Source organism: Macaca thibetana, chromosome 4 (genome assembly GCF_024542745.1).
Source record: "Macaca thibetana thibetana isolate TM-01 chromosome 4, ASM2454274v1, whole genome shotgun sequence".
NCBI lineage: Eukaryota > Metazoa > Chordata > Mammalia > Primates > Cercopithecidae > Macaca > Macaca thibetana.
Window position 1 is genome coordinate 11932709 of NC_065581.1, and position 14754 is coordinate 11947462.

Genomic DNA, 14754 nt, shown 5'->3' on the forward strand with positions numbered 1-14754 from the left:
TTACACATGAGAGAAAGAAGCAGACAAATAACTAATCTTAAGACAGTGTGACAAGTGCTATAAAAGGAATGTAAATGGTAATATTAGATCAGAGAGTAAGGTTACTTTACCTCCCTTCTGTGGAAAGATCCAGAAGGCCTCCCTAGAAGGTGAAACTTAATCTGATGTTTGATGTTTTTATTTAACCATTAACCAGAATGGGTTGAAAAAGGGTGAAGGTTATTCTTGGAAGCAAAGCAATTTAGCCCAAAGTCATGCAAGAGAAGAACCCAACTTCTCAGAGAGCTGTAAATATACCAGCTTGGTAAGAGTACTAGGTAATATTCAGTGGTGATGGGGAATGAGACTGGAGGTATTTAGAACATAGATTGGAAATAGACCTGTGTGTCATGTTAAGGAATCTGGAGAATCTTTTAAGCCATTGAGAGTAAAATAAAAGGATTATCGCTTTTATGTTTATATATATATGTTTTAAAAATAGTATAATATTTTTTAAAAGCTTTTATATTATCACTATCTAGAGAGAATTACCAAATATATTCTGGAGTATTTTCTTCCATTATTTACATATTTATACATTTTTATCCTACTTCAATTTGCATATTCTACATTTTTTACTTACTATTATACTGTATCTTCCAGCATCATTGAATACTTTTTGCCAACATGATTTCTAATGCGTGACCAATATTACAACAAATGACTCTACTAATTTTGTTTAACCTTTCCTTTACTGCTAACAATTAGGTTGTTCCAAATGCTTTGCATAAGCATCCATGTATAAAAATCTTTTTAAGCAAAAGTCCATTTTTATGCCTTTAAGACAGAGTTCAGGCTGGGTGCAGTGACTCATGTCTGTAATCCTAGCACTTTGGGAGGCTAAGGTAGGAGGATCACTTGAGCCCAGAAGTTCGAGACCAGCCTGGGCAACATGGCAAACCCAATCTCTACAAAAAAAAAAAAAAAAAAGGCAAAATTAGCCAGATGTGGTGGAGTTTACCTGTAGTCCCAGCTACTCAGGGGGCTGAGGTGAGAGAATCACCTGAGCCCGGGGAATTTGAGGCTACAGTGAGCCGTGATCGCAGCACTGCACTCCAGCCTAAATGACAGAGTGAGACCCTGTCTAAGGAAGGAAGGAAGGAAGGAAGGAAGGAAGGAAGGAAGGAAGGAAGGAAGGAAGGAAGGAAGGAAGGGAATTGCTATGTCAAAATGAGTAAATTCTTTTAAAACTATGTTTTACTAATTTCTAAATGTAATTCCACAAAAATTTTGGTTATTTACACCTTTCTCTCTTGCCTCAGTAGCAGTGTAAATATTCTCTTTCTTTGTAGGCTTATCGGTGAGACAAACTATTTGCTTTTATTAAAAGAGATTGTTAGATTTTTTAATAAAGTAAGTTTTTAATGGACATTCTAAGAAATAATCTTTGTTAAATAAAATTTGATTTTTTAAATAAAAGTATTTTTAAATAAAAGTCCAATGAAAAATTGTTGAGGAATATATACAAATGCAAGGAAGAAGAATTAAATAATTTTAATTATATTTCCTATATCTAAGGACTGGCAACATATTGGTATTTAGCCCTCCAGTCTTCAAACTCTCTCTCATTAAATACGTTTAACAAAATTGAGACCTTTATTTTGCCTTTTTCATATAATGTAGAGCAAGTGTTGTATGAGATCATTAATTAGTCTTCAAAATATCACTTGTAAGGGCTGCATAACATCTTATATGAATGGACCATTTTAAATAACCATTTCTGTATTATCAGCTAGTTGGTTTGGTTCTAATTTTTCATCTTCACATTGACATCTTTGGGCATACTTCTCATTAATTCCTTGAGATAAATTGCTAAAATGGAAATGTTGAGTAAAAAGATTTGAACATGTTTTATGACTTTTAATTCATTTTGTCAAATGGCTTTTCAAAAAAATACTCACAAGCGGAATAAGAGGTATTGTTTCACAACATTTAGATCTTATTCATATTTAAAATTTTCCTATTTGACAGGTAACAATTTTTTAATTCTAATTTTATTATATATAATATTAAATAGGATTTTAGGTCTTTCTGAGCAATGTTTATTTGGTCATATTTTGAGGATTTAGTGCCTTTTTTTTTTTTTTTTTTGCTGTTCAGTCTTTCTGAAAACCACTAAGATTGTTAACCACTTATCTGTAATAGTTATTCACAGTGCTTGTTTACCCTGTATTTCAAACTGCTGAGTTATTGGATTTTACATGTGTCTTAGTTGGCTATCACATATCTTTGAGTAAATTTTTTAGGATGCATTCAGGGGTACTTTCTGAGCCTTTACATATATACAATATCCCTTCTGTTGCTATCACATGTGAATAACACTTTGCAGGATACAGAATTCTTAGACTGCAATCTTTTCCCTCACAAATGTGTGACTATTGTTGTTTGATATACAGAATAATGGAGACAAAGTCTGACACTAGCCTTTGTATGTGTGATGGTTAATTTTATGTGTCAACTTGACTGGGCCACAGACTACCCATTTATTTGGTCAACTCTTATTCTGGGTGTTTCTGTGAGGGGGATTTTGGATGCAATTAACATTTAAATCACTAAACTGACTTGTTGCAAAATTTACACTTCCTTTTGTGGGTGAGCCTTATCCAATCACTTGATGGCCTGATTGGAACCCCCAAAATTTCCCTGAGTAATGGAGAGAATTCCTCCTGTGTGGTGGCCTCTAAACTGAGACAGTGGTTTTTTCCTGCCTTTGTACTTGAACTAAAGTACGTCTCTTCCTGGGACTCACACCTGCCAGTCTTCAGTTCATACTGGAACTTAAGCCATTGGCTCTCCTGATTCTCCAGTCCACTGACTCAATTTCTTATAATAAATCTCTTTACACACATACACACGCACACACGTACACGCACATGCACACACACACATCCTATTGAGAAACCAAAGATAGTATGTTACCATTACCTAGGTTTTTTCTTCTGCTTTCATGCTTATAGAATTTATTTTCTTTATCTGTGAAATTAAAAAAAATGTGTACTATTACCTAGGAATGGATTGCTTATAATCATTGTATTTGGAACTCAGAATGGTTCGAATGGGTGGGAAGTTGCAGGACCTCCTGCGTGAAAGCTATTCTCTCTGTGGAGTGCAGTGAGGGAAGTCATTCACTAGGAGAAAGGAGGTGGTAAATTTTGTGACCTGATGCTGCGCCTTTAGAGTTCACATCCGTGTTCTCTGTTCCTGTTTACAATAACTTTTCTAGCTTAGTATTGGTCTTCCACTGCTTTGATTCAGATGTGATCTAGGTCCAGCTCTCTAACCTGAACCCCTCGCCCTTTGTGTTTAGCAGTCATTTTTCGTATACATTCACGTGCTGCATAACAATGCTTTGATCAATGATGGACCACATATATGACTATTGTCTCATAAGATTACAATGGAACTAAGAAATTCCTATCACCCAGTGACATCATAGCCGTTATAATGTCATAACACAACACATGATTTCTATGTTTAATATGTTTTGATGCACACATACTTAACACCGATTACAACTGCCTATCCTATTCAGTATAGCAACATATTGTGCAACATCTTTGTAGCCCAGGAGAAATAAGCTGTACCATCTAGCCTAGGTGTGTAGTAGACTCTACCATCTAGACTTATATAAGTACACTCTATGATGTTTGCACAATGACAGAATTGCCCAGTGGCATATTTCTTAGAACGTATTCGCTTCCGTTAAGTGACACATGACTGTTTTTATGTCTTTTTTACCCAGACTTGGATTTGAGCACAGAAATTATCTTTTTTTTTTTTTTTTTTTTTTTTTTGAGACAGAGTCTTGCTCTGTCGCCCAGGCTGGGGTGCAGTGGCCGGATCTCAGCTCACTGCAAGCTCCGCCTCCCGGGTTTAGACCATTCTCCTGCCTCAGCCTCCCGAGTAGCTGGGACTACAGGCGCCCGCCACCTCGCCCGGCTAGTTTTTTTTTGTATTTTTTAGTAGAGACGGGGTTTCACCGTGTTAGCCAGGATGGTCTCGATCTCCTGACCTCGTGATCCGCCCGTCTCGGCCTCCCAAAGTGCTGGGATTACAGGCTTGAGCCACCGCGCCCGGCCCAGAAATTATCTTGTATGCACCTTTCACTTAGTCGGCTATTCGTTATATTTGTTCTCTGATTTAAATTAAAAATAAGTTGTTGTATACATATATGTATATATACATATAATACAGTATTATTCTGGCTTAAAGAAAAGATAGAAATCCTGCCATTTGGAACAACATGGGATGAACATGAAGGACGTTATTACTTTAAGTGAAATAAGCCAGACACAGAAAGAAAAATACTGCACGGTTTCACTTATATATGGAATCTAAAAAAGTTAGATTCATAAAAGCAGAGTGAAATGTTGGTTACCAAGAACTGGGGGTTGGGACAAATGTGGCGATGTTGGTCAAAGTGTGTTAAGGTTTTGTTATGCACAATGAGTAAGTACCGGGAAATGTAATAATGTACAGCCTGGTGACTATAGTTAATAATAATATATTGTATATCTGAAATTTCCTAAGAGAGTTCATCTTTAGTGTTCTCAACACACACACAAAAAAGCGTAACTATGTGAGATGATGAATATGTTCATTAGTTTGGTTGTCGTAATCATTTCACAATGTATGTGTACACCAAAACATCATGTTGTACATCTTAAATATATACAAATATTTTTTGTCAAGTATACTTTAATCAAGCTGGAAAAAAATAAATTAAAAAGGCTATCGAATTTTCTCTCACTGCAAAAATACACAGTACATATTTTTAAATCTCCAACTCCTTTGGATCACTATTGATAATAATCAAATTCCTGTCTTAGGTTGGCCAAAGAGACAAAAATTGAACAAAAATAAAAATCTTATTGAAAAATGTACCTATCTTAATGCAAATGTTTTCCAAGTGATTTTGTCAGAGATTAAGAGAGAACACAAGTGGCTCAATGCTACTAAAATTCCATAGTTGAAGATTTTTGCGTAATTGCCTACAACTTCATTCAACAATAAATATTTAGTAAGATCTATTATGTGTCAGGCATTGTGGCATAGGAGACTTGTCAGTGATCATATCCACATAGATTTTTGAATTTGTGGCACCAAACCCTGCTACCTGCATAATACACAATAAAAAGCACGTATTGCTCAATGTAATTTAGTATTCTATCATTCACAATAGAATTACCGCTTTACATAGATGACATTATGCTTCATGATTACTAGAGAATTAAGTGGTTACAATCAATATAACTCTTACAGATTCAAAACACACTTTGTAGCTTATCTCTTCTCACGGTTGGGGTGGTTTTTGTAACTCATATCTCTTATGTTCTGCGCAGTGTGATCCATACATTGGTATTTGCACACATCTATACATAGCCACATTCCCCAGAAAATAACCTGGAGTCCTACATAATTCTATAGAGAATTCTGGGAGCTCCTGTTTACCCACAATGCCCTATGTTCCAGGAATGTTGGTTTTTATGGTTCTTCATATTTACTGAGCTTATTTTCTTCTGTCCAATTTCCACCTCACTGCTGAGGCTGTTAGGCAGCACCTAGCTGTTTCCCACCCATTTACTTTTGTTCATGCATCAGTTACCTAACCAGTCAGTTAACAAATATTTCCCACAAGCCATGGACCATAAAACTGGATCTAGAGACACGGCTTACTCTTCGCTCACGAGAACATCATTGTTCAGTACCATCCAGGAAGGTTATTCTCTTATGTCCTGGATGCCATGGCCTGAATGTTGGTGTCCCCCCCCAAATTGCTATGCTGAAACCCAACTCCTAAGGTGATAGCATTAAGAGGTGGGGTCTTTGGGGGGTGATTAGGTCATGAGGGCTCTGCCCTCATTCATGGCATCAATGCCCTTATAAAAGAGGCCTGAGAGAACCTATTTGTGTCTTCCACTATGTGAACACACATAGAGGGCACCGTCTACGAGGACTGGGCACTCGCCAGACACTGAATCTGCCAGCACCTTGATCTTGAACTTCTCAGCCTCCAGAACTGTGAAGACTACATTTCTGTTGTTTATAAATTGCTCAGCCTAAATAAAGTATTTTATTATAGCAGCCCAAACAGACCAAGACACTGGATATCAATGGGCCTGAAGCAATGGATGATCCAATCACTGAAAAATTGCCTCTGACATCTATAGCAATAACTCCATGCTGTAAAGAGAGAGGAGACAGTAAATAATGAATTTTTAATTGCTGGAATCTGAGCCTTAGGAGGCAGAGGAAGAAAAGAGTGTAAAAGAAGACAGCTGGTCTTGGTGCTTGGGGAAAGAAAAGGAGAAAAAAAAATCTGGCATTGAGGAAACACTTATACAAGGTAAAGCAGTCTCTTAATCCTGAGGCTGGAACTCAAAAATAAACAGACAAAACATTGAGCAATACCTCAACACTCTCGTCATTCCTGTTAATAGGCTTATAATAAATCCAGCTGGACCAGCCCAAAGATTATTATTCCAGAAAGAGCAGAGCAGAGCTGCACATGGAAATAAGCCCTCTATCTTCTGATACCTCAGTCTCCACATCACTCTAAAACAACTCATGAGATTAGCCTTTAAGTCCTTCCTGAAAAAGTGGTATGATTTCCATGATAACAAATGGTAAAACAACCCACCTTTATAAAAACAACAACCAAAAACAATTACAACCACCATTTTGTTAGCCTTTCATTAAAAATTTGAATTTAAGAGACTTAAAGCAAGAACAATGCTGAGAGACTACTTGTCCTCAAGTGGAAACTTGTTGGTAACAGACCCTTATTTGATATTTCAGGTAAAATGTAGCTTGAAATCAAGCTGAGGTGAAACATCACGAAAGTAAAAGTCAGAAAGCTTGGAGCTTCATGGTTCCAAAAGCCAACTCAGCCTGCATCACAGTTTGGTCCTTACACTGTGAACTGTGAATTGCATATGGACATATAGAAGCTGGGTCAGAAATAGTTTAAATCACAAGTTCTGGCTACTTATTGGAAATATTGCTAAAGAAGTTACATTCATCTGCTCAAGTAGTCACACCAGAATACTGTAGACTGTGTGGCTTAAGAGAAACTTATTTCTCACTGTTCTGGAGCCTGAAAGTATAAGATTAAGGTTCTGGCTGATTCAGTTTCTGGTGAGGGCTCTCTTCCTGGCTTGCAAATGGCCATCTTCTTACTGAGTTCTCACATGGCAAAGAGAGAGAAATAACTCTTTCTATTCCTCTTCTTATAAGGCTACCAATCCTATCAGACTAGGACCCCACCCTTATAACCACATTTAACCTTCACTACATCCTAAAAGCCCTATCTCCAAATACAGTCACATTGGGGGCTAGGGCTTCAACCTGTGAATTTGAGTTTGGGGGACATATATAAAGATCCACTACCCATAGATTATTTTAGCCCTGCATGTTTAATCATATTTGTAGGTAGCACTGTTGTAAAATACAGAAAAATTATGATAATGAGTTACATTTTACTTGAAATATCTTAGAATCTTAGCAAGTCCTTTTTAATATAAATTGTGGAGGGGTCAGTCACTTAGGTCTGTTTCCGAGAGAAACTTTCTAAGAAATGCTCTATGTAAGATTCTTTGGTAACAAAGTAAAATGTTACCTGACTTCTCATTCCAGTATCTTGATTTTTTCCTAGGGCAAAATCTTTTTCCCTTAAAGACTGGAAATATTATCCATGTTGTCTTCCTGAATATTTTCAATGACCTGTGCCCTGCCAGCTCTAGCTTTTCAAGGGTCTACACTCATCCTCAACAGGTAGACTGGTTTTTACAAATGTTTTTTACCATAACTTCATTTCCTGTTTCAAATGTGAAATAGATAAAAAATGAGAAGAGTAGTGACATAGTAAAATTGATAGGACCAATTTCAGAATGTCATTTAGACACTCTAGGAACTATTCTTTTCTCACCATGAGGCCACTTGGTATTAATGTGAGTCATGGGAACAATTTAAGCATTCAAAATCCTCGTAAATTTAAAGAGAAACTTTCTCATCTTAACACATTTGAAAACAGAAAACACATAAAATATAATCGATTTGGAGTATAATTTTTTGTTCAATTATTATTGCAAACATACAAGTATAAATCAGTTCTTCACAACCCTCCACAATTCCCCTTGGTGCATTCCTCAAAATAACAGCATCTGGGGTTTTTGTTTTGTTTTGTTTTTGCTTTTGTTTTTGTCTCAAGCTCACTTGTTTGGTTATAAACATTTTTACTTTTTTGGACTGAAAGAAAGAAAACATCCTCTGAGAACTATTTTTGTCCTTGACAAATAAGAAAAGGGATTCAGTAAAATACCAACCATAAAAAATCAGTATATTTTCTAAAGAGGATTTATTATAATGTCTTCTGCAATATGAAGACCCCTTTTAAAGAGATTACTACTTGTTCCATGGTAAGAATTTTTATTTTGTAATTAAGCAGTAAACCCTTCAATGTTTTGTGAGGTGGCAATTTTATAGATCTCCTTTTCAATCAAACAATTCGGAAATAATTTCCAGTTCTTTAAAACACACAAAGCAAGATCATATTTTCCACATCTCTAATTTTGATGTTTATAAATATCTTGAATCAGGATAAAAATTCATGACTAACTCATATCCCCAGAGTGTAGTCTTGGTTACAATAATACCATATACTCATCTCCACTTAAATATTTCATTACAGATGACATGAAGTTAAAAATATATCAAATGCAAAATGACGGAGAAAAAATTCGGAAGGGTAACTATGCAAGTCTGAAACTGGGGAGAAGTAGTTGATTTGAAGAAGATGAGGATTATCAGTGAGACTACTGTAGACGCATGAGGTCTTTTTAACTTTCCTTGGAAATAGCTAGGCTCTTCTACCAGCTTTGCAGAGCTCCCAAAACTCAAGGCAGTGATCCAGTTTACCATTTCCTAGGTCTTGTTCTAGCCAAGACAAAAGAAAAAAAAATGTGTCTAGAATTTGAGTTAAGATTTAGGAATTTGGCTGGGCGTGGGGGCTCACACCTATAATCCCAGCACTTTGGGAGGCCAAGGTGGGTGTATCACCTGAGGTCTGAAGTTCAAGACCAGCTTGGCCAACATGGCAGAAACCCCATCTCTACTAAAAAATACAAAAACTAGCCAGGTGCAGTGTCTGGTGCCTGTAATCCCAGCTACTCAGGAGGCTGAGGCCAGAAGAATTGCTTGAACACAGGAGGTAGAAGTTGCAGTGAGCCAAGCTCATGCCACTGCACTCCATCCTGGGTGACAGTGAGATTCTATTTCCAAAAAAAAAAAAAAAAAAAGATTTAGGAATAACAAATTATAAATACAGTAAAATAGAATTGCTGAAATTCTGTAGGTACATAAACTCAACAGGGTGTCACCAATTATGAATTGAATTCCAAGTTGATTGTTTGGAAACATTTTCCCACAGCAATAACAATATATGTGGAATTTAAGTTTCAACCCACAAGATATATACGTTGTGTTATTAACAGTTAGTAGAGCCTGATCATCACATGTGCCATTGTTTTACGGGGAAACAAGTTTCACGTTTTCAATTCCCAGATGCTTCATGAGCACCTCTTTCCATAGCCCACTTTTTAGTGAGCATACACTCTTCCTCTCCTCCAGCCTCAAAGAAAATCCGAATCCTAATGCATCATTAAGACAGGATCCCAAATCTCCATAGCAGAGGAGAGATGAGACACTGAAGGGATTTAAAGTTGAAACCCATGTTGAAGGGTTTTCAACATGACATATAACTGTCCATTTTAAGGTTGGAAAAATGGACAGTTGGAGGTTGTCCAAAAAGAGGTTGGAAAAAAGAGTATTCCAGGAGGCATACTCTTCATCTCACCTTTACAATTTTCAATTGCTGTGACTGAAATAGAGTCATGAAAGAGAAGATGCTGATAATAGTTATAAGAGAAAGAAGAAATAAAATCCCTGCTTTACATCTACTTCACGTAACCAGATCTGAAAACCTCAGTGACCTCTGTGGATTAAACTGTATTTATAATTGTGGAAATTAGACATGATAATGGAACACTGGTTCTTCCATTTTCCGGAGGCTGTTTTAACACCACGTGAGTAGGGTGTCTAATTTTTCTGACCTTTGGCTATTTTATTCATACAAGCCATGCTGACCAAATGCGTTACTGTGTTAACTAGAATGGCTTCAGTTAAATAGCAACGGTAGAGGAAAAAAATAAATTAATGCCTCTTCTCAGCAGTGACCTGACATTACACTTCCTGTCTTTTCTAAACTCTCCTGTAAAATATATACAATATTAAAATTTAAAATCCTGACATTTATAATTCTTCTGGTAATTTATTTCTTCCCTCTGGTGGCTTAATCACTGCAGGCCTGGATTTTCTCATTTGTAAAATAAAGGAATTATATCAAATAATACCCGAGGGTTTTTTTAAATAAAAAAGTCCATAATACTACTTAAGTTTATGCTGGGATTGAACAAATATGTAAATATAATGTGGACAATGATGGGTTTTTCACTTTTGGAGAAAAGAAGTTACAAATAACGAAAATGGGGAGAATAGAATGAACTGTGTGGTATGGTATTAAAACTAAAGGTATTAGTATGAATTCATGGTTCATGTATATATGCATATATACACATATATTTACATATGTATATATGTGTATATACCCATATATTTACATATGTGTATATGTGTATATACCCATATATATACATACGCATGTGTATATATGTGTATATACACATATATACGCATGTGTATATATGTGTATATATACACATATATTTGCATGCGTATATATGTGTATATATACACATATATTTGCATATGTATATATGCATATGTACATATGTATATATATACAGATAAGCAAAGATATATAGATATGTGCCTATGCACAGATTAATATACAAACATATATTTCCTAGCTCTGTCTGCTGAAAAAAACCTAGAAACAATGACAACCCAGTAGCAATTAGCATACCTAGAGCCAAGATATTGGTTCTAAATATGATTCCCTGATAAAAAGAATAAAGACTTCTTGGAGAAATTATTGATTTCAGTGCTCTGGCAGGGAAGATATAAGATGAGCCCAGAACATCTTGTGGTGCCAAAAAATAAAGACACATTTGAAAAATGATAGAACCATGTCAAAAGAACAGAGGAGCCAATTTGTAAGAATTCCCAATGGCCAAAGCTGGAACAATTTGAGTGACAAAATAAACAATGATAACATCAGATTATAACCCATCAAATAAAGTAAATATCTAAAATCTATACTTAATCAATCAATAGGGAAGAAAAAAATACTCTTCCTTACAATGGAACTTCATTTCACAAACATAAAAGAAATGAGGGACACACAAAATGACCATTAGGCAAACACAAGAACAACCCCAGAATGATAAAATTATTGGGCGAGACCATGAAAAGAAACTGAGATGCATATTTGCGTGGCATTAAAATATCTCCCCACAAGATATTTATTAATTAAAAAGAGAACATCCTAATTTTACTCTGAAGAAACACAGCAAAAACCACCTTTATACAGTATTGAAAGTTAACATCATCAGTTATAAGACGGCAGCATCATGTATGTCTTGGTATGTTACACTGAGGACGCAATATCACTCCTGCATTCATACCAGAAATGCATCATCTCAATCTAATGCTGAGAAAATAACAAACAACTGTAAAATAAGGGACAGTTTACAAAATGACCCACCAGCACTCTTCAAAAATATCAAGGCCGCGATGAAACAAGGAGAACTTGTCACAGATTAAAGGAGATTAGGAGATACGACAATTAAATACCATACAGTCCAAGATCCAAACAGACATTAGTGAAACAGACTGGTGAAGTGTGAAGGTTTGTGAAGCAATTAATTGTGTCACATCAGTGTTGATCTCCTCCTTTCTGTAATTGTGTTGTGGTTATATAGGATGTTTACATAAGTGGAAGGTAGGTGAAGATAGGCAGGAACTCTCTGGAATATTTTTGCAACTGTTTTCTAAGCCTAAAATTATTTCAATTTTAAAAGCTGCAAAAAAGACTGAGTTGTAATAATTTGCAGATTTTAATCAATAATAACATTTATTTCACAAGTAATGATTGAATGACTTCTCTCTGCTAGGCACCATACTAACAGACATCTAACGACGCACAAGACACACACACACACACACACACACACACTTCCAGTTATTTTAAGCAATTCTTAAGCACTAATATTAAGACAAGCATTCTTATTTTTCCAGAAATGAGAATCAAACATCTCTAATTATAATGGTGGTCCTATGACAACAAGAGTAATTAAGATAAAACAGATGTCAAATTATCTATAAATTTGATGTAATTCCAACTTTAAAATCTTCACCAAATTATATAGGGCTTCATAAATGGATTCTGAAGTTCATATGGAAGATAAAATATGTAAGAATAGCTAAAGGAATTTTAATAACTGGCCCTAGCAAATATCAGAGCATACTTGAAATCTACAGCTATTAAAATGGTAACATAGGAGCACAAGCAGGTATCAATGGAACATGATGAAGGGCCAGAAACAGACTTATCTCTCTCTGGGAATTTAGTAGAGGATATTGAGGATAATTTCATGTAGTGAAGAAATGGTTTGCTATTCAATAAATGGTATTGGCATAATCTGAATCCTTTGGGAAAAAATTAAGCTCATTTATTTATTCAACAGATATTTAAATGCCCACATGTTTTGAAAACAGGAATCTGATCTCCAACCAACTCCACGTACAAAAATAAATATCCAATGTAATAAAGAGCTAAGTCGTTTCTTAATCTATAAAAAGTATTAAGATAAAACACGGAAGGACTTTCTTTGATAATTTCAACTTTTATTTCAGATTCTGGGGGTTCATGTGCAGATTTCTTACCTGGGTGTATTGTGTGATGCTGAGGTTTGGAGTTCAACTGATTTCATCACCCAGGTAATGAGCATAGTATCCAACAGCTAGTTTTCCACCTTTCCCCCCACCCTCCCTCCTCTATTAGTCCTCAGTGTCTCTTGTTGCCATCATTATGTCCCCAAGTACCCAATGTTTAGCTCCCACTTATAAGTGAGAGCATGCAGTATTTTGTTTTCTTTTCCTGATTTAGCTTGCTTAGGATAATGGCCTCCAGCTGCATCCATGTTGCTGCAAAGGACATTATTTCATACATTTTTCGTGGCTGCATAGTATTCCATGATGTCTATTACCACATTTTCTTTATTCAGTCCACCACTGATGGGTACCTACATTGATTCCACGTCTTTGCTATTATGAATAGTGCTGTAATGAACATATGAGTGCATATGTCTTTTTGGTAGAACAAGTTATTTTATTTTGGATGTATACTAAGTCATGGGAATGCTGGATAGAATGAAAGTTCTGTTTCAAGTTCTTTGAGAAATCTCCAAACTGCTTTTCATGGTGGCTGAATTAATTTACATTCTCACCACCAGTGAATAAATGTCCCCTTTTCTCCGCAGCCTTTCCAGCATTGTTGTTTTCTGACTTTTTAATAATAGCTAGAGGATGGTTTTTTATCATCTTAAGTTGGGAAAGAGTTTTCTACCTAGCATTAAAAAACCTGCAAGGTCTAAGGAGAAAAACTGAAAAAATGTAATTTCATAAAATTTTTAAATGTTTACATGATAAAATATACAAATTAGAAGATGTGGAACAGACTGACAGCATTTTAATGTATATAAAGATCAATTAGAATATAAAATAAATAAAAAGTTTCTATAAATAAAAAGACAACTCAACAGAAAAATGGGGAAAAAATACAAATTGGCAATTTACTAAACAAAAAGGCAATGGTAAATGTATATAATCAAATATATATATCCTTAATAAAGAAATAAATACAAATTAAAACAACACAGATGCTTTCCCTAAATTGGCAAAAATGTTTCGATTATTCATATTCAGGGTTGACAGTTGTATGAACATGAAATCAAAAACTCACACAGATTGTTGGTGTAGATAAGATGCACATAACTTTTGACCAAAGAACTTAATTTCTATGAATCTATCAAAAATGCTCAGATGTGTACAAAAGAAGCATGTATGGGAAAGATCATTTGAGCTGTTTGTAACAGCAAGATACTGGAAACAGCATTAATATTCTTTAAAAGGAGAATGGCTAATAAAAAGCTATAGAACATCCAGGCGTTGACATACTTTTCAGTTATTAAAAAAAGAAAGAGATAGTATTACATGTATAGCTATGGAAAGATCTTCAATATATTTTGCTGTGTGTGTAACAAACAAGTTGCATATCAGTTGATAGAGTATGATTACATGCATATATTTGCACGCATACATATATAGAGACAAAGGAGAATTTACATATTTTAATTTAGATTTGTTTCATATAATTCTTGGTTTGAATTTTTACATTGGGAATATATTCATTTATGATACATGGAACTAAAAATGTAAAGTAAAAAATAAGCTTCTATATGATTTAGAGCAGCTTTATGTAAATATAGCTGTTCGGTTCAACTTTTAAGGTCAACCTTAAAAGGGGAAAAATGGGCTAAAAGTAGAATATGCAACCAAAAATATGTATTCCTTGATTTAATCTAGGATTAAACTAATCTTAGATTTAATCTAAGATTAAATTAAGGAATAGGTTCTTCTGGTAAAGCTTGAAAATGTGAATGAACACAGTTCCTTGAGCTATAGGTCAGGTAAATT

General features: G+C 35.1%; 1 protein-coding gene across 12 annotated transcripts in view; it reads left to right on the top strand.

Annotated features, from left to right (window-relative positions):
• Positions 1 to 239: 239 nt before the first annotated feature.
• The window catches only part of LOC126953878 (synapsin-1-like), a 67051-nt gene continuing 52536 nt past the window's right edge, over positions 240 to 14754 (top strand). For 6 of the 12 annotated variants that reach the window (XR_007725389.1, XR_007725388.1, XR_007725387.1 and 3 more), the window contains exons 1-2: positions 7696 to 7812; positions 12913 to 12996. Coding sequence is in view for 4 of the 12 variants with exons in the window: in XM_050789605.1 (XP_050645562.1) it covers positions 7757 to 7812; positions 12913 to 12996 (140 nt within the window). In the remaining 8 variants the exon portion in view is untranslated. Of the gene's footprint in view, positions 305 to 7695; positions 7813 to 12912; positions 12997 to 14754 lie in introns of those variants that run through there. The other 6 variants (XR_007725385.1, XM_050789606.1, XM_050789604.1 and 3 more) reach the window with 5 other exon arrangements.